At 42.5% G+C, this 25,191-nt stretch overlaps 1 protein-coding gene across 4 annotated transcripts in view; it reads left to right on the top strand.

Moving 5' to 3' along the window:
* The window catches only part of LOC102215088 (phosphatidylinositol-binding clathrin assembly protein-like), a 34,172-nt gene that overhangs the window by 2,511 nt on the left and 6,470 nt on the right, over positions 1-25,191 (top strand). The window contains exons 3-19 of one of the 4 annotated variants that reach the window (XM_013912747.1): positions 4,135-4,277; positions 5,634-5,709; positions 5,795-5,897; positions 6,588-6,681; positions 7,757-7,868; positions 9,678-9,784; positions 9,892-9,933; positions 12,294-12,305; positions 12,468-12,553; positions 12,744-12,867; positions 13,804-13,934; positions 16,785-16,867; positions 18,984-19,061; positions 19,608-19,706; positions 23,757-23,858; positions 24,586-24,616; positions 24,699-24,798. In XM_013912747.1, coding sequence (XP_013768201.1) covers positions 4,135-4,277; positions 5,634-5,709; positions 5,795-5,897; positions 6,588-6,681; positions 7,757-7,868; positions 9,678-9,784; positions 9,892-9,933; positions 12,294-12,305; positions 12,468-12,553; positions 12,744-12,867; positions 13,804-13,934; positions 16,785-16,867; positions 18,984-19,061; positions 19,608-19,706; positions 23,757-23,858; positions 24,586-24,616; positions 24,699-24,798 — 1,523 coding nt within the window. Of the gene's footprint in view, positions 1-4,134; positions 4,278-5,633; positions 5,710-5,794; positions 5,898-6,587; positions 6,682-7,756; positions 7,869-9,677; positions 9,785-9,891; positions 9,934-12,293; positions 12,306-12,467; positions 12,554-12,743; positions 12,868-13,803; positions 13,935-16,784; positions 16,868-18,983; positions 19,062-19,604; positions 19,707-23,726; positions 23,859-24,585; positions 24,617-24,698; positions 24,799-25,191 lie in introns of all 4 variants that reach the window. The other 3 variants (XM_013912745.1, XM_013912748.1, XM_013912746.1) reach the window with 3 other exon arrangements.

The raw sequence follows: 25,191 nt of genomic DNA, 5'->3' as shown, positions 1-25,191 counted from the left end.
GACACAAATAATTTGTGTGGCATCAGATTTGATGCAGAACAGCTGATTGTTCTGTAAATAGTTTGAAATGTTTGTTTAAAGAACGCCTTGGCTGCATTTTTAGGTAAAAGCTGCAAAACTTTGTTTGCTTAACTCAGTTACTTTTTTGAAGAAGTAACTATATAATTAATTGCCCAACATTGGTAATTATTTACTGTATTTGCAGACAGAGTTACAGACTCTCTCCCAGACCACAGACTCACAATACAAGTCAGAGCTTTATAAAAAAAATAAATAATAAAGTTGTGTTTTCAAAATTGGAGTTCAGGATACTTTTCCTTCCAATGATGTTAACATGCTGCACAGGTCATGAAGTAGATTTATTTAAATTTTCATTGTAAGTGGGCTAAAGCAGGTAATTAAAAGTAGTCTAACATAAATGCTGTAATTTGATTACTTTAATAAACATGTAACTTGGATGGATTGGATGCTGGCGTGACCACAGTGCACACGTCTGCTGTTGCTCACAGTGGTGCAGGGACGCTCAGGGAGTTTGTGTGTTCGCTCACACACAATTAGAGGGAACACTGAACTGGACACTGGAGTAAACTCTCGACCGTCTCACACTTCTGTTTAATCAGTTTTCTGTTTGACGTTTATTCAGCTGTGTGAAAACCAAGGAGGAACCCACCCGATGGATTAAAAGTTTTATTTTATCTAATCTAATCTAATAATTTTAATCTCAGCCAAACTGATTTACTCAGGAACAAATAAAACACTGAAAAAGACAAACAATAACATTTTTAAGCCATCTAAATGACTTATATATCATGTTTAGCCCGAGTAGCCAAAGATCGCGGGGGTTTAAAACGATGTGCCGAGAGTTTGCTGTTCTCACCCTTGAACCCCCGGCTAGCTGTCGAGCAGCACTTTTGCAAATACGTGATGTCTTGATAAACTGAGCAGATATTTGAAGTTTACACAGCCACATTCTCGCCTGAAAATATCTTAAAAGTTTATTTTGTGACTCAGAAAGATTAATAAGAGTAACATTAAAACTTAGTAGCGCCGCCATTGCTGGAAACTGGAATTTGCAGCGCCGCGCTATGAATTCTGGGATATGGTGGGCCACAAAGGACACACCCGACCCATCCTTCAAATCTGGGGAAATTAAGGATGCATTTGTCGGCCGCATTTGTCGGAGTCTTCAAATTTGGACAGGCTTCGTCGTGTCGCTGTGATGTAATCGGCCTACAAATGCGACCAAAAATATTTATCACGTCATACATTTGAAAATTTGCGATAACGATATAACTGACGATATAATTGACACGAGACAAAATACTTTACAACTCCTCAACTTTATTAGTGCAAAAAAAACCCCAACATCAATGTATTTTCACTGAAACAAGCAGCTGTTTTTTATCTGCATTAAAGTTATATAAAATGTAACAGTGCAAACTCCTCGCTGACAGTTTAACCAAAAGGCATTTCCAGTGGAAACTGGCCGACATATCCTGAGCATAACCATGTGTAATATCCACAACACTTAAAAAGAGGTTATACACACACAGTACGGTAACATTATGTTGAAGAACAGTACGTATCACTCCGCGAGGCTCCGCCTACGATAGCTGTAATGCTCCGACAATCCATCAAGCGGTGCGGCTTCGTAGCTCAGCAAAGTCGTACTGAAACATCTGACAGATTTTCGAGCGCCGTGCACATAAAATCGATTCGAGGTCAGTAAACACGACCAGAGTTCATACATAAGGCACGCGGGATTATAAGGGGCTCTGTCGACTTTCAGAAAAATCGAAGGATTGATTTTAAGTGCGCCGTATTTTCCAAACAACACGGTAATAACGACGGCCCGCTAGCATGCGCTACCAAAAATAGTGCTTTGTTGTGTGTCTGACGGACGAAAGCTAAACCAGTTCCACACCACTGAAGCTGCAGCATTTTTACAAACCAGTTCTGGTTCATCCGTTTCATTCAACGATCCGCTTTCGCCCTTCTTATTCTCCGTCCTCGCCATGCTTTTTCCTTCCATGTGCGTATGAAAACAAAGGCGCTGCGCATGTGCGTTTTACCCATATTCTATCGCCATATTTCATTTTCTTATCGTTGCCCAACATTACACCAGTATTACCGTGGACGGTATGATATGGCCCAGCCCTAAGATGTGGTTTAATTTAGTTAAATCTGCAAGCGTAAGAGAGATCTCGTCTGATCTCGGAAGCTAAGCAGGTACTGATCAGAAGGTTGGTGGTTCGATTCCTGGCTTCCCCCAGTCTGCATGCCAAATATCCTTGGGCAAGATACTAACCCCAAGTTGCTTTCCGATGCATTGATTGGAGAGCAACTCCATCCTCATCGGAGTATCAAAATGTCACACATATCTGTAGCAAAAAGTCATCTTTCAGAAAAACTACTGCAACTTCCATTTAAGAGTCAGTGTGTGTGAATGTTAGGTAGAAAGCACCAAGGAAAATGTGGTTGTGCGAATGGGAATGAGTGGGTGAAAGCACAAGTTGTGTAAAGCGCTTTAAGTGCTCAAGATTGAGTAGAAAAGCGCTATAAGAACCATCTACCATGTGCCATACCTAAATATTTAATATTTCCAGATTGCAGTGGGGCAGAAGAAGGATTATGGAAGGAGCAGTTAATCAGAAGAACTGCAGATTTTAACCAGTTTATTGAATAATTTGAAACTCTTGCTAAAGAGTTTATTAGTGTGATTACCTCAAAGAGATTGGTTTGTGAATGCTGGAGAAAAAGCAACACATCATCCGCATAAAGAGGGATGATCACTGCAGCCTGTCTAACTGCTGCTGCAGGTGGTTGGATAAAAACTGCAAACAGTGACGGGGAGAGTGGGCGTCCCTGGCTGGTGGGCGTCCCTGGCTGGTGGGCGTCCCTGGCTGGTGGGCGTCCCTGGCTGGTGGGCCTCAGGAGACAGAAGCTGGAGGATGTTTGGTCGTTTGTTCTGAAACAAGCTGTTGGGGAATTATATCATATTTTTAACCAGTTAATGAAAGAGGTTCAAAACCAAATTTGTGTGAAGTTGCAAATAAGAGTTTCCAGTTAACTCTGTCAAACGCTTTTTCTGCATCTAGAAACAATACTGTGGTTTCAGTGTTTTTTCAGCATGAACAGTCAATCAAAATAAGTCATCTACGTGTATTTGTTGATGAGTGCTGCCTTTAGTGAAGCCAGTTTGGTCAGGATGAATTATGAGGGGGGTTATTTTCTCTGATCTCAGAGCTTTGCAGATTATTTTAAGGTCTACATTAATGAGGGATATTGGACGATAGCTGGTAGTAAACACAGGGTCTCTGCCTGGTTTTAGCAGGAGATTCATGTTTGGTGGACGTCTGTCATTTTCCTTGATTTCTGCAGCACTCTGTGGAATAATGGTGCCAGAATTGTCCAGAATTCTGCTGGAAAGCCGTCTGGACCTGGAGCCTTACTGTTGGGCAAACTTATCAGGGCTTCCTGCAGCTCACCTGCTGTCAGCAGTGAGTCCAGTGCCATTGCCTGACTGTCTGGTAGTTTTGGAAAAGTTATGTTGTCAAGAAACTGATCAACTTTGTTTTTTGATGAATTTATCTGTTGTGAATATAAAGTTTTGTAAAAGTCCCTGAAAGTGATGTTTATTCTTTCAGGATCTTAGACGGTGTTGCCTGATAAATGTTTAATCGCATCACAGTCGTTTCTTCTTTATTCTTAACTGGTTTGCTAGAAACCGGATTTACTACCATGTTGAACATTTTGAAAGTGAAGTCTTTGTACTAGAAATTGTTTTTCTTTTTTTTCTTTTAATTAAAGTTTTGCATTACAAACTTGTTTCAGTATTCAGCTACTGCATTTCGTTGCCTTGTACTTGCAACATGCGCAATGACAATAAAGTTGAATTGTGTTCAGTATTTCCTGTTCCTGGTGGGACATGTCGGCTTCTCTAAAGATTTGATGATTTCTTCTAATTCCTGAATATGTTAGTTTTCTTTTTAACGTGATGAGAATGAAATGATTTTAGCTCTCATCACAGCTGCCCTGCTTCCCAGAGAACAGACTGATGTTTCAGGCAGGTCATTATTGCCTCAGTATGACTTCGGCTCATCTTTTCCCACTTTGCATTTTTCACTCCTGCAGGCTTGATTCAGTGCACCAACGAGATGAATGTGAACATCCCTCAGCTGGCTGATACCCTGTTTGAGCGGACTGCCAGCACCAGCTGGGTGGTTGTCTTCAAGTCTCTCACCACTACACACCATCTGATGGTCTATGGCAATGAGGTCAGCAAGCGGACATGAAACACTACAAAGGCTCATTTACACCACGGAGCCCTGAACCGCCATAGCTTCAACACCGTCTGTGAACACTGGTTTAAGAAATGGGTGTTTAAAGTATTTACGACATGTTTAGCGCCATCTTGTGCCAAAACAGAATATGAGGTCAACAGGTTGGTTAGTGGCAGCTAATAGGCTAACATTAGGTATGTTAAATAATTAGTAAGGTAACCAGTAACTAAGTGGAAAACGAGGCTCCTCGCCGCAACAATGAGCTTTATGTGAAGAAACCGAGAACATACCGTCTGCTTTCACTGTCTTTAGCACTAACTGGTTCTGGTTGTTTGGCTAGCTGCACTGAAACAGGAAGTGTAATGTTTGTATTAATAAAGGAGGACCGCCAAGCTGCGTGAGACACTCTGACCTTTCCTCTGAGTTGCGATGCACTGAGTGGCATAAACAGCTGATGTCCACAAGATGCGATCTATGCAATAAAAACGGGTTCCTACATGCGCATCACGCGCAAACATAAATGTTTCTGGACGTTTCAGTGGGAGAAACGTTTCATCATCATCCAGGTGACTTCCTCAGTCTCAGCTGACTGCAGGTTTCAACCTTATAGCAGGACATTTGCACAATAACTGAAACCAGCAGCAGTGCAGTCAGCTGAGACTGGAGAAGTCACCTGGATGATGATGCAATGTTTAAGTAAGTAAGTAAAATTTATTTATATAGCACATTTCACAGATAAAAATCACAAAGTGCTTTACAATAAGATCAGACACAAGTTAAAGCGTCCACGTGGACAGAATCGACCTTTGGGGATTTACTTACCTGGATGATCGAGCATCAAGACCTCTATTAGACCGCTTTTTAGTTTTAGTGTCCTTTTTTTGGTTCCGTTACTAGTTAGCTACCATAAACTAATCTAAGTATATGAGCCCCAACCAATCAGCCCAGTGCTGTTATGTTCTGTACTGGTACAACATGGCGCTAAACATGTTCTTAATCACAGGTGTCCAACTGCAGGCCTCGAGGGCCGGTGTCCTGCAGGTTTTAGATGTGTCCTTGGTCCAACACAGCTGACTCAAATGACCTCCTCAACATGTGCTGAAGTCCTCCAGAGGCCTGCTAACAAACTAATCGTGTGAGTCAGGCGTGTTGACCCACGGTTATATCTAAAACCTGCAGGACGCCGGCCCTCGAGGCCTGCAGTTGGACGCCCCTGGTATAAAAGCTTTAAACAGTTCATAGTTAATCCAGCTTCACAGACAGTTAAATCTGTGACAGGCTTTGAGCATCTGTGGGCGTGCAGCGCTGCTGCAGACATTCATGGTTCACTCATGTGGTGTTTTTTTGCAGAGATTTATACAATATCTGGCTTCAAGAAACACACTTTTTAACCTCAGCAACTTTTTGGACAGAAGTGGCCTACAAGGTATCTCACAAACATCCACGACAGCCACGTTTCCCTGCGATACGCCGTCTGTACTCACTCGTCTCTTCTCTGGTTTCTAACGTAGGCTATGATATGTCAACGTTCATCAGGAGGTACAGCCGCTACCTGAATGAGAAGGCTGTCTCCTACAGACAAGTCGCATTTGACTTCACTAAAGTGAAAAGAGGGTAAGGTTCATGTTTCTCACTGACTCGTGTTCGTCCTTTCTTACACCTGAGCCCCAAAGCTTGAATTTCTCGTTCAGGTGATCGTGTGTGACACTCCGGGGTGATATTGAAAATATCGTTGCACTACTTTTGTTTCCTTGTGACAGTTTTGTTAAAGTTGCAGAAAGCAACATATAACTTCTGCAGCTCTGTTTGAGGAAAGCCGAGTTCCTGGTTTTGCTTCACTTCACCATTTTAAAGGCAAGATATTTCCAAATAGCAGCGTTAGCATCTTTTTGTGAATTTGATTATCTTTCTTATTTTATTTCATAATTTGTCATATTGGGCCTGATTTTACTGATTAGTTTGCATCAAATGCAGCTGTAGTCATAATTTTACTTCACTCCGTAGGACAGCTGCACGTCTCGGTGTCGGACTCTAAATTAAATTACATATAACTTCATTAATTCTTCATTAATATTTCTATTGTGACGTTTGCAGTCTTGACATCCTTTAGATAGTAGAGACGTATCTGCTGGCTCATGATGTTCATTTCAAAAGTGCCAACTTGGCAGACGAGCCACACAAAAAGACTTAAATGAACATTAATTATCCAGAGCTCTAACCCACAGCAAAGAAACGATTATTACCATGGGTGACAGTAAAATTAAAATACGTTAAAATAATGATGCTTTCTCTTTGCTTTCACAGGCCTGATGGAGTCATGAGGACCATGAACACAGAGAAACTCCTTAAAACCGTTTCTGTCATTCAGACTCAGATGGATGTGTTGCTTGATTTCAATGTGAGTGCTCGGCATCGTCAGACGTCTCAGCACAAGTAACTTACAGTGGGCAGAAATTATTTTTGGGAGGGGCACAAATAGATTGTGTGGCATCTTATTTGATGCTGTTCTAGCTGATTGTTCTGTAAATAGTTTCAGTGGTTATAAAATAACAGCTTGGCTGCATTTTAGGTAAATAGCTGCATATAACTTTGTTGTTTGTAAAACTTGTGCATAGGTTTATATTTGCATTTTAAGTTAAACATGTTTGTGGTTGTTACAGTAAAAATAAAACTTTTCCTACTGGGATTTTATATTTTGTGTCTGGTTTCAGATCAGCTGTGCTGATACAGTATGTCAAATGAAAAAATAACTGTAAATTCAGACGTGTGAGGTTGTGCTGAAAAGAACGGCACCAAACAAAACAAGGCAGGAGACAAGTAGTCAAAAACACCCTCGACCACAGAGGGTTGAACATTTTTTAAAGTAACGCAGTAGTTACTTTTCCTAGAATTTAGTTACTTTTATAATAACTCTGTTACTAACTCAGAGATACTTTTTTGAAGAAGTAACTATTTACTATTACTAATTACTTTTTCTAAGTAACTCGAGCTTTTCTTTTTTGTTTGTTAGCCCGTTGGCCCGGTGGTGGGCGTGTTTTATAAGCGCTCTTTACATGGCTTTAACTTTGTTACCGTTTTAGACCAAATTAAGGCAAAAATGGTTTTGAAAGAAGAGAAGACGAACTTTACTGGGCAGCACAAAGTACTGCTGTCTGAAAAAGCAGCACTGCCTCGATCTTACCACGTGCGCCACACATTATCATTACTCCTCAACCATTTTTACAGAAAATTCAAATGGTTCATGAAAGATGAGAATCAGTTTGTTTTGGCACAATTATAAAATAAGTGCAGGTGAGGTTGATTCTGTTTACCTGGACGTTTCGTCACTCATCCAAGTGACTCCTTCGAGACTGAAGCAGTAAGGCTACGTTGAAATGAAGAGACTCACTCTTTGGGGATTTACTCACCTGGATGATTGAGCATGCATCGAGACGGTTAAACACGATGTTTTAACGCCAGCACCTCTCTTTTAGGTCAACGCCAATGAGCTGACAAACGGTGTGATCAACGCAGCCTTCATGCTTCTGTTTAAAGATGCAATCCGGCTGTTTGCGGCCTACAACGAGAGCATAATCAACCTCCTGGGTAAGGACAGGTTGTTTTTTGTCAGCCATGTCATCCTTTTATTTTACCTTTACAGGACCTTTTACTAGATGAGGCTCTCCACCTTAGTTTAGACATTTATACACAGCTTTAATTAACAAAGTTTTATGATGAATGTTTAGGAATTACAGCCGTTTTTACATATAATACCTTATTTTAAGAGGCGCAAAAGTAATTGGGCAGTTGAATGACATGAAGTTTAATGGTATCCTTGTTATTGTATTGTATGACAGATTAGGGAGATAAAACATCTGGACGAGTTTCTAGTGTTGAATTCGTATTTGGTAGCTGTTGACTGGAAGTAATGGTTCCAGATACTCTACTGGTCAATAGATTAGAACAACCCAGTTTTTCCAGTTATTTATTTCTGTTCAAGTTGTTCAAATCCAATGAACAGCTCGAAATGGTAAAAAGGTAAGTGGGGACCTCCCAGAGGTTTAAAAAAAAAAAAAGGTAAGGTTACCCAAAACTGAAAAATAATGCACATTTCAGAAAATGGCCTTTTTCAGGGAACAAAAACAGGTTAACAATTTAAAGCTGCTCTGCAACAGTGGAGGTTGATCCAGCCGTGAAAGCTGGTGCTGCTAAGTCCTACAGCTGTTCCAACCTCTCTGGATTACTCCCAGCCCCTCTGTCTGCATAAAAGCAAAAAAGGCGATTAACAGTAGAAGACAGACCATCGTAACACTTATAAATGTAGGTCTGTCCTACAGAGAAACTGCAAAGAAAGTCAAGGCGTCAGTGAGTCCAGCTTCCTTCAAACTGTGACAGGAAGAGGTCTGCAGACCCAACGACACGACTGAATCGGACACACGTTCCTGAGAGTTAACAGCTGTGTGATGGCGGCTCACAGGACATCAGCTTCAAGCAGCTTCATAGTGGTCGTAGTGAGAAAGTCTCAGTTTCAGCTGTGAGGAGAAACTTCGAGCTGCAGGTTTAAGAGGACGAGCTGCAGCAAGAAAGCCAGACGTCAGAATAAGACAGAGGCTCGTCTGGGCCATGAAACATTGGACTGCTGAAGACTGGAAGGAGGTTTCATGGACTGATGGATCAACATTTGAAATCTTCGGTTCATCATGCAGGATCTTTGCTGTGGAGTAGGTGGAAGGATGGATCCACAGTGTGTGGCATCGGCTGTCAAACATGGAGGAGGAAGTGTGACGGTCTGGGGCTGTTTGCTGATCCAGGGTCTGTGACTCGTACAGAGTGAGAGGCTCCCTGAACCAGAACAGCTCCACAGCACTCTGCAGCTCCATGCAGGAGCCTCTGCAGCTCCATGCAGGAGCCTCTGCAGCTCCATGCAGGAGCCTCTGCAGCTCCATGCAGGAGCCTCTGCAGCTCCATGCAGGAGCCTCTGCTCAGTCAGAGGTTCATCCTACAGCAGGATAATGACCCAAACAGTCCAACTGTGCCAAGCTTGGAAACACGGAGTGTCCAGCACAGTCTCCAGACTCAAACCCCATCGAGCTGGTTTGGGATGAACTGGACAGAAGAGTGAACGCAAAGCAGCTACAAGGTCCACGTTTATGGAACGTCTGCAGCAGACATGGGAGAAGATTTGATTTCTGTTGCAGACAGAATGCAATAGAAATCATTCAGCTTGTAGAAGAATGTAGAAAGTTATTACTGTTGTTGTTGCTATTATAAGACTTTGCAGGGACGGTTAATAGGGTGTGTTTTTTGATTTTTGTGGACCAAATCCTGATCCTTGACGATCACACCTCAGATATATCCTGCAGAAAAACTTTACCTGAAAATAAAGTGAATTTCTTTTTTGTGTGTGATTAACAGAGAAATACTTTGACATGAAAAAAGTTCAATGCAAAGAAGGACTGGACCTCTACAAGAAGTTCCTTACACGAATGACAAGAATCTCCGAGTTCCTCAAAGTTGCAGAGGTAAGTCTTTAGCCTGTCAGGGACTGCAAAGGAGCGTGTGATCACTGAGATCAGCTGGCTCTTGTTTCTGTCTGATTTTCAATACGTTTCGGTTTGTTTGCCTTCAGCAAGTTGGAATTGATCGAGGAGACATCCCAGACCTGTCTCAGGTGAGCCTTCACACAAACAGTCATTTAGTGCAGCAGATAACAGGACTCAGCGCTGCGCTTTTTATTACAGCTTTTTCCTGAGTAAAAGGTGGAGAAATTAATAAAGCACATGTAACTGTGGAGCCACCAAAATTGAAAGTAGTTGGAGCAATTCACTAAAACTTGCAAACATATGTGGAAATCCAGTATAATCTGTCACAGGTGTTTCATATATGAAGGTGAAATTTCACTCCAATGTTAAATGGTGATGTCACGAGATGACGCAGATAATGTTCTGAAGATTAATGAACAATAACATAAAATGATGAGAAAACTCTGAAAACCATCAGGTGCAAGAAGCAGCCAAAGCTACGCTGTGCTGCTGTTAGACAGAAGTTACAGGCTAACATACATGAGCGGCACATTTTCAAGAAAACTCGCTGCATTATACGAGTACAGTCACAGAAGTTTACAGTCGCAGCAGCATGATTGTGAATGATTGTACTTTCGTACAGTGATGCAGCAGTGGGCATGTTATTAAATGTGGCTGTTATTGTCCTTTCACAGCTGCTAACTCGCTGAAGCTTCAGTGCTAACAAGCTTTAACACCCACTGCTGTGCGCAGCTGTTGCATGTGTTGCATAGGGCTGGGCGATGTGGACCAAAAATCATATATCGAATGTCTATATGCAATATATATCTTTACATGTTTTCTACCCATAAAGGAAAAACAGAGTTCTTAGTCAAAGCTACGTGTGCGGGATGTCACATGCACACTCATGTACAGCCGCAGATGCACTTGAAAATGACTCGGATACAAATTATTGGTCTTTATTAAATAATAATTCTTCTTGAATAAAATACAGTGATGGTGTTTTTCAGCCTTTTCAGTGTCGGTGGGAACGTTGTAACCTGCATCCTTGAAGCCTGATGCTGTTGACAGATTAGTCTGGCACAAAATCAGGAAGACGTACGGTCGTTGGCGTGTTCTCACTACAGTTTTATTGTCATTTGATATTTGATATCATATTTCTTTCTTATTTCAAATCAGCTGATTCAGTATTGCACTCAGCAGTGTCCAGATGAAGCCTGTTGTTGAGCTGTACCACCTCGACGACATTAGCCTCGTTTAAGCCAGGTTGTGAGAGCATCCTGCAGGGCTTCAGCTGTGTGCTGCCCGCTGTGGTCTGGAGACAGGCAGGTTTCAGTCCAGTCTTCCATGTATGGCTCACAGGTCCTGCTGGACCACATGTCATCAGTGTGAAGTGAGACACTTTGTTGAGCCGGGCAGCGAGCTTCTCGGTAACTTGAGTAAACATTTTTGGCAGCAACTCTCAAAGTATCTCTGACTGGTGTTTCAGCAGCTGTATGAAGCTGTTCCACAGTTGAGATGGAGACCATGTCTTCAGCGATGGTCACTGCTTTAGTAATGTCACTCTCCCTCCCATAATCCACGAGTGTGTGAGTTTTATAACGCCGTTTGTTTCAGGTGCAGGAGGCTGGCAGGACTTTGCGCTCTGAGATACAGCACGCACTTTATGGCGCTGTTGTAAATGGTGGAAAAGATGAGCAGTGCTCGAACCTTTTGTCAGGACGCTTTATTCTGCTGCTGACACTTTGAATCCAAACCATCTCCAAATATTCGACCAACCAGCTTCAATAGCTACCGTGTCCATCCTGTCGCCGCCTGCAGGTGAAGCGATGGGGGAGAGGCAAACGTGGACGAGAGAGCGGCTCCACAAGTATCATTACAACACAACATAAATGATGTGGATATAAATAATATTGTCATGTCTTATATCTCGTATAAAAGTATACCCCTGTGGTTCGGGGGGTGGGAAGATCATCTTGTAACCGGAAGGTTGCCGGTTCGATCCCCAGCTCTCTCTGTCCATTGTGTTCTTGGGCAAGACACTTCACCTACCGCCTGCTGGTGCTGGCCTGAGGGGCCGATGGCGCGATGTGTCAGTCTGCCCCAGGACAGCTGTGGCTACAACCGTAGCCTCCACCAGTGTGTGAATGTGAGAGTGAATGAATAGTGGTGTTGTAAAGCTCTATATAAATGCGATCCATTATAATTATTATTATTATATTGATATTTTTTAGAAACTCAGTCTATCGCCCAGTCCTACTGCTGCACTTACAGACAGGCTCACACCCACTCATGAATGCATGTCATGCAGAAACTAACGGTGTGAATCCAGGCTGTCTTATTGGATATCAGACCAGCGACTTATGTTTAAAAGTAGCTTTATTTGCAGGTTTCGTTTTCTTTCTGCACCTACATTAAATCCCAGTATGCTTTGCTCCACATGTGTTCCTAATATCTTGGCCACCTTTATTTTCTGTATTTCTCCTTTCTTCTGTTTCTCTTTCTTCAGTTTACAGTGTGTGTAAGTATCTGGCTTTTCTCTCTCCATCTCTGTATTCGAAGCTGTATTTTGACTCTTGGCAATTACTCGGCTTGTTTTCATGCTTTTTTTTCCTCTACACAAGATCCTGTCAGGTTTTCTTCAGCATTTGAAATTGAATATGTGTCATGACATTCATGTTAGGCCCCAAGCAGTCTGCTGGATGCCCTGGAGCAGCACTTGGCGTCTTTAGAGGGAAAGAAAGTCAAAGATTCAACAGCAGCCAGCAGGTAGGTCTGTTTCCTGGTCCCTGCTAGCCCAGTGTTTGCTTCAGCTATTTGATGGCTCTGCACTGACAGCGAAAACGTGCTTTCACCCGAGAATGAGATCAAAAAGCATTATGCATGCTAGTCAGGTTGTAAGACACTTGTATCTTGAAATAATTCTTGATCTTCTTCTCCTGTTTGTCCCGTGATTAAGAGCTAGCACCCTCTCCAGTGCTGTCTCTTCCCTGGCCAACACCGGCATGTCTTTCTCCAAAGTGGACGAGAGAGAAAAGCAGGCTGCCCTGGAGGAAGAGCAGGCTCGCCTCAAAACCCTGAAAGTACGTTTCAGCCTCACGTCTTAGATTCTCTTCTCCTTGATGCGCGTGAGGCCAGAGAAGCAGCATCTGTAAGCATGTTGTGTAGAGCTGACATTCTGTGTTGTGTAGGTCAGACGTTGGGAGAAATTTGCTTTGGGTTCGTCTGTAGCAGCGACCCAGTTTGGTAGCTTTGCCTGTACTGGGAGTCTGGTAGTATACCAGTAGTAGTACCTCATTACCCGCTGAGGAAATTATGGAAATTATTGTCTTATTATTAGTCATTCAGTCCTGGTGGTGTTTGTGATGGGGCGTTTTTGCCTTTTGAAATGTTTGAATCTCTGACTGTATCACGACGCACCACAGCTGTAAAGGTTTACCTGCTGCGGCTGCTATAATTAGGGTAACAGTAGGTAGATGTACAAAAACAATTAGCAAAGCAAATATTATGTGTGTGGCAAAAGAAATGATCTCAAATGAAACTGAAAAATTAAATATTTGATTTTGTAATGTTAGGAAGTTCATTCTGCAGGCGCGATGGTTGCAGGTTTCCATTGGGGAGCGTTTCAACAAGTGCACAAAAAATGATATTTTGTTTGTTTTTGTTTTGTTCGTGTTTCTGGTTCCTTATGACTTAATTAAAAAATACTTTGGACTTGCACACAACAAAGTCTTATTGGGTGTAACAAACACCAAATTTTACTTGTGCTGTTTTAAAAAAGAAAGATCATTATTGCTTCATCATCAAAAAAATGTTTAAATTATTTTGTTCCCATTTCGTCATCGGATGTCGTTTATAGGGATGACATATATGCATATTTGCGAGGCCTATTATAGGTTATAAGTAGTTTGGCTCTCCTGGGCTGCTTCTCTCACATTCTTCAAAAGAAACCCTGCAAAGACAAATTGTGTTTGGATCCAGATTAGCTTATGTTGCTAACACTCACATAATTATTTCAGGAACAGCGTCTGAAAGAGCTCCAAAAGACCCCCACTACAGCAACCACAGACTCCTCCCCCGTCTCTCTGGATGGGACCATAGACTCCGCCCCTGTTCTTGACCCCTTCTCAACCACCAACTCGACCAGCAGGTGAGGACATAACCTGTGTCTCCTACTTTTATAACCAGGAAAATAAAACAAACAGCACAAAATAACTTAATTTCATACAATCACACACCATGAGGGGGTGATCCCCGAATGCCTTAATCCCAGGCAGGGGCTGGGCAGAGGGGGAAAGTTCATTACAAACAGGTACTGAAAGCCAACCGACCACAAGAACCGCCCACCTCCTTTGGTTTTTTTTTTTTTTTTGGTCTTGGGAGAGTGTCAGAATTCGATGGATTCGAGTCACTTCTTTCTCAATCTGAGGGCACACCTGCCTCCCACGTAGGACCCCAGATATTGTAACTCTCTCCATCCAGCCCCACACTTGCTCAGGTTGGCCATGAAGCCCACCTGCCACAAGGACTCCAGGACTGCGGCTATTCATAGTCTTCATCCAAGTATCACTATGGATAATAGCTTCATCCAGATAGGTGGTGGCATATGCAGCTTTCGGATTGGTCCATGAGGCACTGGAAAGTGGCAAGGGCTCCAAATAAGCCGAACGTATGACGAATTGCTACAGTCCACATGGTGTGGAGAAGAATTTCTTTCCTTGGACTTGGAAGACAAGGGAATCTGCCGGTAGCCCTTGGTTTCTTCCAGCATCGTGAAAAAATCAAGCAGCACCTAACCCTCCAAGAGCTCTTCGACTGCCATACTGTGACACTTCATTCACGTTGAGCTAGTCCACACTGTGAAGACACATCTTTCTTCACCACAGAAACTATGGGGCTACACCACGCACTGTGCGACTCTTCTGTTGTCCTCATCCCCAGCACAGCATCTGAACTGTTTGTCTCTTATGGTCAGTGTGGTGCAACCAGGCAGGGGAAAGAGCAAATCTGCAAAATGCTTTTGCAGCAACATCCGCTCTTGGTCATCACAATGGAGACAGAGTCAGTATCGGACAACCTGCCGTCACTGCTGAGCTCAGCACAGACGATGCACGTTCCTAATGGTCGTGAGCACAACCCTACACAAGGCCCCACTGATCAACTGAACCTGCGCTAATCTGTTTCTGTCTCTAACTGCAGCCTTAAGTCTGTACTTTTAGCCCCATATTTAATTTCTACTGGTGGCGAGGGATCTATAGCCCCATGGCTCCTTACTGGAAGACTGTGTATCTCTCCTGGACCATGGGGGGGTGATGAAGGGCTGGCGATGTGAAACACCTGCTCTACCTCTGTACGTGGGCATTCTCTGCAGTAGTGTCCGCCCACACTTCCACCACTCCTGCCTCAAAGCTCATGCAGCTCCCAGTGAGCGGGGTGCAATGTCCATGGCCTCTGGGACTTGCAGAGAGACTGGTTAGTTGGTTCTCTGCTGGAGCCGGTTGAGTCTGGGACATGTAACGGGCCACCTCCTCAGGGCTTTGACCGGCTGACTGCCGCTCTAGCAGGACCCCTGGCTGCGCTGACAGGTGTCCCTTGGCCAACCTCATGTTGATGTCAAGGTTCTTCAGCTGGCTGCAGCGGACCCACTCCGCCATTCCCGTTCCACGAATTGCTCCAGGAAGGCTAGGTTCAATTCCCTGGTTTCTCCATTCATGGGGCCGGGCTGCAGCCACTTGGCTGCTGCATCATGAAGCCCTGTGACACATGTGAAGGGCTGACCCTCCAACCCCATCCAACCTCCCTGGAACCAGTGGCGGTGTTCCTTCAGTAAAAGCCTCAGCTGATCTAGGATCAGGATGTTAAAAATGAACGCTGCCACCTGGGCCTCCCCTGACAGGTCTGTCGTCATGTGCCGGGTAGTTGGGTGCGACTGTAATAATAAATCCACAGATGGGTTTGTGGTTGATTCTTAGTGCTTGACTGAATGTTTGATGCTTTCTGTGCCTCAGCTCGCTCAGCTTGTTTTCTCCTCTCTGCTCACCGGGTCCCAGCATGCTTTGGAAATAGGGAGACATGATTAGAACATGGGCGCCATCTGTGTTGGCCATCCTTCCCTGGCTTTGTTGTAGTTCGTCCAGGCGATGGACTCGTTGGTCAGTCTGGTCTTCTGTCTCTCAGAAGCTGATGTTTTGCCCCTCTGGGATTCCTGCCCATTCCTTTCAGTGCCTCACTCATGTATTGATCCATGTGCCTGTTTATCTTAACCAGCGTGATGCGTGACAGCAGCTTTGATGTGGTACTGAGGAGGATTATTGTCAGGTAGTTTGATGGGACCAGCCCCTTCTGGGGATCCTTAGGGACAGGACTGTCCGGCCTTCAGCTAGCCATCCTCGTCCCACAGCAGCTGCCAGACATTTGTAGCGTACCGTTAGCGTCTTTAGCCAATAGGTGTGGATCTTATCAGGGCTCGGTGTTCTCCAGCTCTTCTTACTGGAGACTGGAGATCTTTCAGGAAGGTTGATGGAGGGCGGGCCCTAACCCGGGCAGAGACACCAACTCTTACAACTTCATACAATAGAAACAATTTTAATATTGCATATCCTGTATATATTACCCCGTGACAGGACTTGCACTTCAAATTCTGACTACACCCACACATCAGCTACAAAGTGCTGTTTTACTTTATTATTTTCTTTGCTCAGAGTTCAGTTTATTCTTATTTTAGATGGTTGTTTATTTAGCTGTGTGAAGAGTTGCAAAGTAAGAATTTCATTGCCCTGCGTAACCACTTGTGCATATGGCAACACACACACACACACACACACACACACACACACACACACACACACACACACACACACACACACAGTAAAACCCAGTTACTGTTAAGATGAAAAACAAAAACACCTCAGTTTTAACAGAAAATGTAACTTTTTCCTCAGGAAGTGGATGATTGTTTTTATTTATTTCATTGATTGGTTTTCCTGCTCGTTCTCTGCAGCACCTTCAGCGCAGCCAGTGACCTGCTGGACCTCCAGCCGACCTTCCAGCAGCCTCTCTCCACCGCCACCAACATATGGGGAGGTGAGGACACCTTTCTGCTTGGAAACACTTCAGCCTACACAGTTACCACATTAAGACACATGTCACACAGTTATAATTCAATTGCTAAATGGTAAACAGACTGGTCCTTATATAGCGGGCACTCAAAGCGCTTTATACAGCTAATTCATTCACCCAATCACACCCATTCACACAAGCACTTCTAAGCTTAATTGCTGAGTATCTAACATTCATACACGTTCACACTCCGATGGATGCATCGAGAGCAACATGGGGTTAGTATCTTGCCCAAGGGTATTTGGCATGCAGACTGGAGCAGCCTGGGATCGAACCACCGACCTTCTGGTAAGTGGCTGATCCGCTCTGCCACCTGAGCTACACCCCAATTCAGTTCAATTCAATTCAATTTTATTTATATAGCGCCAAATCACAACAAAAGTCGCCTCAAGGCGCTTTATATTGTACATTAGATCGCACAATAATAGATAATAAGCACACACTGTCCAACTATCCTGTACTGATATTCTAAACATCACCACTGGTGTGGCTCAGGACGTACAGTGGTGTACACATCTGTACGTGCCTGACGTATACATCAGAGTGATTGTTAGAAAAATACTTTCAAACATTGAATGAATGTTTGAGTTTCAGTGGTTTAAAAGGGTTCTGTAGTAAAATGTGCTTTGAGTGCTCAGTTTGAATACAAAAACTCTATAAGTACAGTTTTCATATTTACCTTTGACCATGAATTTAGACGAGAGGAACTGAGTACAAGCTGAGAGAGTTCGTCTGTGATTTATAGAGTAAAACTCTTTGAGAAATGTCAGAATATTTTATTAATCCATAAGGTAATTATATGGGTCACATCGTCCTGATGCTCAATCATCCAGCTAAGTAAATCCCCAGAAGTTGATTCTGTTCATCCGGACATTTTCAGTCTCAGCTGACTGCAGGTTTCCAACCTTATAAGCAGGACATTTACATACTGACTGAAACCAGCACCACCGAAGGAGCCATGGGCTGGGAGGCCACCTTCATCATAATTATAAAAATTCAACAACCACTGATCAATGGCCATGAGTTCACACAGAGTTGGGGAATGGCTGCAATCACAGCATGTTTCCGTTTCTCCCGCTGAAAACGCTGCGTCCAGATGAACATGTCGACATTACCACCGCTGCTGAAGTGAAACGCAGCGAGGGGGATGTTGGTTTCCTGATGATTGTAAATGGAATAGATGGTAACATTAGTGGACACGTGCAAGATTATTACAACTCAGGACTAAGAAGAAATAATGTTTTAAAGTTGTATTTCTTTTCAGATGTTTTGAGATGCATTTGTCTGTCATAGCGAGTCGCACAGCTCACAAGAACATGACTGGAGTTCCCTAAACAGCAATAATTTACATAAAATTGCTTTTACTACCCTTGTGTTTGTAATTTGTTGTCCTGTGTGTCTGTGAGGTAACTGCCTGTTGCCTGTGCGAGAGACAGCTACAGTATATTTATCCAGCCATCCTCTTTGGCTTATCCTTATCAGGATTGCAGGGGAGCCTATCCCAGCTACCATAGGGAAGAGGCAGCGTTACGCCATGGACTAACAGGGCTACCCTACGTTACCAGAAGCACCCATCCAGATATATTCATTCATGTGTTCACTTCCATGGCCACAGGTTAATAAAGTGCGTAAGCATCCAGACTGTGAAAGAACAGGATCTCAGGATCTGAATGAAGTCCACTGTGGTACCGTGACAGGATACCACCTGTGAAACAAGTATTACAGAGTCAATTAGTGGTATTGGGAACTACATTATTACTAGAAAGCTGCTTGGGGCTTACTGTGATGCATATTCCTACTCCTTTTATAAGTTATTTATGATGATCTTATTTATTTTTAGAGGTCAAACTATAAACTAAAAACCATGAATTTCACACCCGAGCCTCAACTCGCACGGCCTGGTACCAAACGACTCATGGACCGGTACCGGCCCGGGGGTTGTAGGAGATGCCTGGAGCGGCTTGTTCCACTCCTGCAGCTGCTTGGTGCTCTCACTGTTCTTTCATTGATGTATTTTTCCTGATCTCATATCTTCATCATCTTCTCTTATTGCATGTGTGCTGTTGCTGCTGGGAGTCAGACTCTTTCTGTGGGCCGTGCCCTTCCAACACCACTGCTCTGTTCCACTCTGAGCCTGCTGTAGCTGGTCTATTCACAGGTAAGCTCAGCCTGTTCAAAGTGTTACAACTCATTTATTCATCCTGAGACATTTATCCAAGAAACTCATGTGTCAGCTGTTGTGGTAATTGCACAATATAAGAAAGTTAAAGAAATGTAAAGTTTGGGTGGGCAATGTGATTTTGGACTACTGGACAAAAACTCTACTCTAACATTTCAGTGCGTTGTGATTAAAGTAATATGAGATGGAACTAGACTCCTCCTCCTGCCCTGGGCTCTGCTTTGGGGCTTTAATCTGGCCTGTGATGACAAGCAGATCCACTCCAGTGAAATACTATAAATAGCACAGTAACAGCAAGTATAATGAAGTGTGGAAAAAATGTGACAGAGCAGGGTGAGAATCCGCTGTGAGCCCAAACGTGATATTAACATATGGTTCATGCACATGTACATTAATGTATTAGTACTTTTGAACTGTCAGTGTGAAATGCAGCAGACAGTTGTGCATGTATATGTTGATCGTCACCTGTTGGGACTCATCATTAATGTTTGAATTCTGATAGAATTTAGTGTTTTTCCTCAGCAGCGTTTACAGCCTCCCCAGCTCCGAACCTGCGAGGCATCAATGCAGAATTTGACTCAGTGTTTGGCAACAACACTAATGCCAACAACTTGGATTCCACAGGTAAGTTTTTATTGATACAACTGCCATCTAAATTTAGTGGCAGACATTAGGAAGATAGATCGATGACGTAGTTGATGTACTAGTCAACCACAGCAATACTTCGATTTTCCTTGTCTTATACAGCGGATAAATAAGTATTCAATACCTCACCAGTTTTCTAAGATATGATATTTTTAAAGCTGCTAGTGACATGAAATTTTCACTAGATGTCATAACAACCCAACCAATCCACACATGCAAACAAATCAAACCATAGCTGTCCAAAAATGAGCTTATGGGTAATAACGAGAACTTACTAAGGAGCTTCGGAAAAATGCAACTGGGCTATTTTAGGATTCTTGAAAACGTTTCCCCTCTCATCCAAGAAGCTTCTTCAGTTTTTAAATCACGTGGTGCAGAGAGTGGGAATCGGTAAACGAGACAGTTATTGACCCACTGTTGATCATGTGCAACATCATATAGACACGTAGACCCAAGGTGTGAGTCATTACTAGCATCGGTTTCTGCTGAAACCATTGTGAGACCTTGCCTCACCCTAAGAGCATCGTATCGTAAAGATGGTGCAGATGTACCGCTGAGTCTTGTCATGGTGGCTCTTCTGTATTATACCATGACCTGACCGAGAACCTACACAGATCAAGAGAAATGATACAAAGAAATGGAGGAACTCCATCAGTAATTAGAAAACAATCCTGCCACTTAGTGCAAATTTACATCAGCTGCTCAGTCCCAACTGATGGTGTATAAAAAGGTCTCTTTGTACCATGGTGTCACACATGGAATACCCCTCGATGGGGAAACCAGGGAGCTCTCAAGATCTTTGCAACCTTATTGTTACAAAATACAGTCATAGCATTGGTTACAGAGGAACTACTGAAGGATCCAGTGTGGAAAGAACATAATTTCACCATAAACCGGCCACGACCAGGATTTCAGACAGAGAATTATCAGTTGTTCAAGAGCCAAGGACCAGTTGTGAAGAGCTGCAGAACTACCTGGAATCAGCAGGTACAGTTGTTTCAACGACAACAATAAGTACGCAACCACCGTGGCCTAAATGCACATTTACCACACAAGACTCCATCGCTGAAGAAAAAATATGTTGAAATGCGTTTAAATGCGAAAGCATTTAAAGTCTTCTGAACAACATTTAGACAAGTCTGTGAAATACTGGGAGAGTATCTTGTCAGATGAGACCAAAATTAAACTCTTTGGGAAATGATAAGAATTTAGCCATTCCAAGTCCATTATCGACTTGATTCCTTATTGATTTTCTTATCAGTTGTCAATGGTTTGTTTTTGGCTCCATTTTCAGAGTCATCATCATTGCTAAGCAGCAATAAAGAAATTACATTCATGCAAATTAAATTCATGCTGTGGGTCAAATGTTTGAGGTAATTCCCCCCATTAGACCAACCATTAGAGAAAAACTTACCAGTAATCATCCCACAGATGTAATATTATCTACAGCTACTCTTATTGATGTTAAGTTAGACTCTTTTTCTCTAATTGATCTTTCTGAGTTAACTTCAATAATCACTTCCTCCAAACCATCAACGTGTCTTTTAGACCCCATTCCTACAAAACTGCTCAAAGAAGTCCTGCCATTAATTAATTCTTCGATCTTAAATATGATCAACCTATCTCTAATGATCGGCTATGTACCACAGGCCTTCAAGCTAGCTGTAGTTAAACCTTTACTCAAAAAGCCATCTCTAGACCCAGCAGTCTTAGCTAATTATAGGCCAATCTCCAACCTTCCTTTATATCAAACATCCTTGAAAGAGTAGTTGTCAAACAGCTAACAGATCATCTGCAGAGGAATGGTTTATTTGAAGAGTTTCAGTCAGGTTTCAGAGCTCATCACAGCACAGAAACAGCTTTAGTGAAGGTTACAAATGATCTTCTTATGGCCTCTGACAGTGGACTCATCTCTGTGCTTGTCCTGCTAGACCTCAGTGCAGCGTTCGATACTGTCGACCATAATATCCTATTAGAGCGATTAGAACATGCTGTAGGTATTACAGGTACTGTGCTGCAGTGGTTTGTATCATATCTATCTAATAGACTCCAGTTTGTTCATGTAAATGGAGAGTCCTCTTCACACACTGAGGTTAATTATGGAGTTCCACAGGGTTCAGTGCTAGGACCAATTCTGTTTACATTATACATGCTTCCCTTAGGCAGCATCATTAGAAGACATAGCATACATTTACACTGCTATGCTGATGACACCCAGCTCTATCTGTCCATGAAGCCAGATAACACACACCAATGAGTTGTTTTTTTTTTTTTTTAAACGTATGTTTATTTGTTTTTTCAACAGTATCAACACCAACATAAAATGAACGTATGGCAGTCATTAAAATAATAATAATAATAATATTATTATTATTATTATTATTAGTAGTAGTAGTAGTAGTAGTAGTAGTAGTAGTAGTAGTAGTAATAACGATAATTGAAGTGTTAATCCTAAAAGATTCCAGATAAATGCATAGTTAAATAAATTAAGATAGCAAACCATACAAATAAATACAATTTTCAACTTTTTTACAACTTTCTTCCATTTGTGCAACATCTCTAAAGTTAGAAATATCCTGTCTCAGAGTGACGCTGAAAAACTAGTTCATGCATTTATTACTTCCAGGCTGGACGACTGTAATTCATTATTATCAGGAAGTCCTAAAAACTCCCTGAAAAGCCTTCAGCTGATCCAAAATGCTGCAGCAAGAGTCCTGACAGGGACTAGAAAGAGAGCAGATTTCTCCTGTTTTGGCTTCCTGTTAAATCCAGAATTCAAAATCCTGCTCCTCACATACAAGGTCTTAAATAATCAGGCCCCATCTTATCTTAATGACCTTGTAGTACCATATCACCCTATTAGAGCACTTCGCTACTAGAATGGCTTAGCCAATCACCTGATCTAAATCCAATTCTATGGGAAGAACTAAAGTTCGGAGTTCATAGGAACCGTCAGGATTTGAAGCCTGTTTTTGTGGAAAACCACACCTGAGCAATACTTTGACGAGCTTCTTTACAGGATGTGTCTTGAAGCTTTCGGGTTGTTACCAACATCTGGTGAGAATTTCATGTCAATAGTGCCTTTAGAAATATATTTATCTAGGTGATGTCTGCAGTACTTATCTTACCTGCTGGGTATTCTGTGGAAAATGAAACTGATCTTTGCAATTAAGATTGTCCTAAAATCTCAGTAGTGGGTAATGTTGTAGAATCAGTAAGTGATCAAGGTTTTGGTGGAAATATTTTTTTAGATCAGTGTCAGTTTAAACACGACATCAGTTTCAGGTTTCTTTAATGGGCGAATCACATTTTTAACCATGAAATGAGCTCACTGTGCTCATTACAATAGAGTAAGACAACTTCACAGACAGGACTTGGTAAAAACATGACACAAATGTCTACTTTTGTGTCATGTGCTGCTGTCGTAAACATGTTTACCTTTAGCGTGTGTGCTGTCTATGTTTTATATCACAAATGAAAAGCAACATTTACGTTTTAACCAGTGGTGCAGTGTCATTATTGTAACTAATGAGAAGCACTGGTCCCAGTATTGAACACTGTGTGCCACTGTGACAGACATTTGATTGAGGTTAATAACTACTTCACACTAAGCCTCAGCTATACCAGTTTATCATCATTAACTTGTCAGAATAATGTTTGTACATGCATTGAATCGTTTTCACCCTCGTTGTGCTCACAATCTCACAACCTCCACCATCACCCCCATCCTTCCTTTTCCCCCATCCTGGGTCAAACACCCGTCCTGGGCTTTGCATGTCTGGGTGAGTTGGACCAACACACATTATTCTCACTGTCTTCATCATTTTTTTAAGGTCCCTGCTTCTTGCCTCATCCTGACTCAGCGCCCTCTCTCTTTCTGTTTGTGTGCGTATGTACACCTCGTGTCTTTACTATGTCATCGTTACCTGTTCTTGGCCCCCCAACCTGTCACCCCTCCCTTACCTTCCTTTCCCTTTGTCCTGCCCCAATTTGATTAAGATGTTTTAGGTGGCATCCTAAAACCTACAGTGGCATCCTCACCACATCAGCGCATGACTTTAAACAGCCAGCAGCCCCACCCCAAGCTGGTATGTGATGATCTGGATTCGTCACTCGCTAATCTTGTTGGCAGTAAGTTTTTCTCCTTTTACGTCTGCTTGTTTTCCCCCAAGAATTCAGAATATAGTTAAATTACACACATTGCTGTACAAGATCAATGTATCCAACCCAGATAAAGAGTGAAAAATGTTTTTTCTAATATGAGTTGTCCTACCATTGTGACTCATGCTGGATGAATAAAAATGCCTCGCACATACATTGTAGATAGCTTTAGCTATGTTTCCTCTACTTGTTCTTCCGCACTGTTCCCAGCTCAAGCTCACATTTACAGTCTTAACTGATCTTAACTCAGCTCCTGAGACTTTTCCAGAAGTCTGAATTTTCAGTGTTGGACACGTTTGTCTCTGGATGTTTTCTGAACTTGTCAAATTGTTAGTGAGGAAAAACAAATGCTTTTACTTTGACAGAGTTTTTGTGTCACTGTTGTTATTGGCAGCAGCCATAGTAGTAGTAGCAGTATACCTAAAAAGATGTCAGTTTAGACCACAGCTGTAAAAGTAGCACACCACAGATAACTTTAGCTCTGGGTCAAATCTGAGGCAGCCAGGTCTTTGCTACTTTCACTCCTTACATTTCCTTTTGGCTGAACTTTCCCCCTTTTTAAAGTTAAAGTATGTCATTGTAAAGGTTTGAAGACTATAACATCAGCTTTTCCCCATTAAAAACGATTTAAAAATCAAATAGATGAATAAAATGGTTTCATGCTATACATTCATTATTTGACTTCTGCTTTCTTCAGATCTAGGAATTGGGAGCGGCAGAGCAAAGAAGTAAGTGCGCTTCAGTCGTGTTGAACTTAACTTCCCTGGTAATGCACGATAAACCTGACGAGCGTTTCCTTTATCTCTATAGTGATCTTCACTGGAATCAGTCGGATGAGAAGAAGCTGACTGGTGGAACCAACTGGCTGCCCAACACAGCTCCTTCCACCACCTGGAACCCTGCAACCATGGTGAGGCTGCTGTTCCTGCTCAGCCAGCATCACACATATTTGTTATAAAGTGTGTGAATGTGTGTGTGAATGTGTGTGTGAATGTGTGTGTGAATGTGTGTGTGAATGTGTGGATGACTGGAAGTGTAAAGCGCTATATAAATACAGGCCATTAAAGAGGTTACAGTAGAAATGAGCCATAAGAAAGGAAATGGATGGATGTGCTGGAGAGTAACAACTTGGTATTTACCAACTGATGTCAGGAAGAAAGGAGCCAATAAACTGAGTGCTGACTGAGCAGGAGGCTCGTTGTTGTGACATCGTTGACAAATAAAATCTATTTAGCTGTTCATCAAATTGTGATGGTCTCACACACACTGACACACAGTCAGACTGAGACACACACACACACAC

Source organism: Pundamilia nyererei, unplaced genomic scaffold (genome assembly GCF_000239375.1).
Source record: "Pundamilia nyererei isolate P.nyererei 1_Seehausen unplaced genomic scaffold, PunNye1.0 scaffold00099, whole genome shotgun sequence".
In the NCBI taxonomy this organism is placed as follows: Eukaryota; Metazoa; Chordata; class Actinopteri; order Cichliformes; family Cichlidae; genus Pundamilia; species Pundamilia nyererei.
Note: the sequence above shows the minus strand (reverse complement) of the source record. Positions and strands in the feature narration are given on the sequence as shown.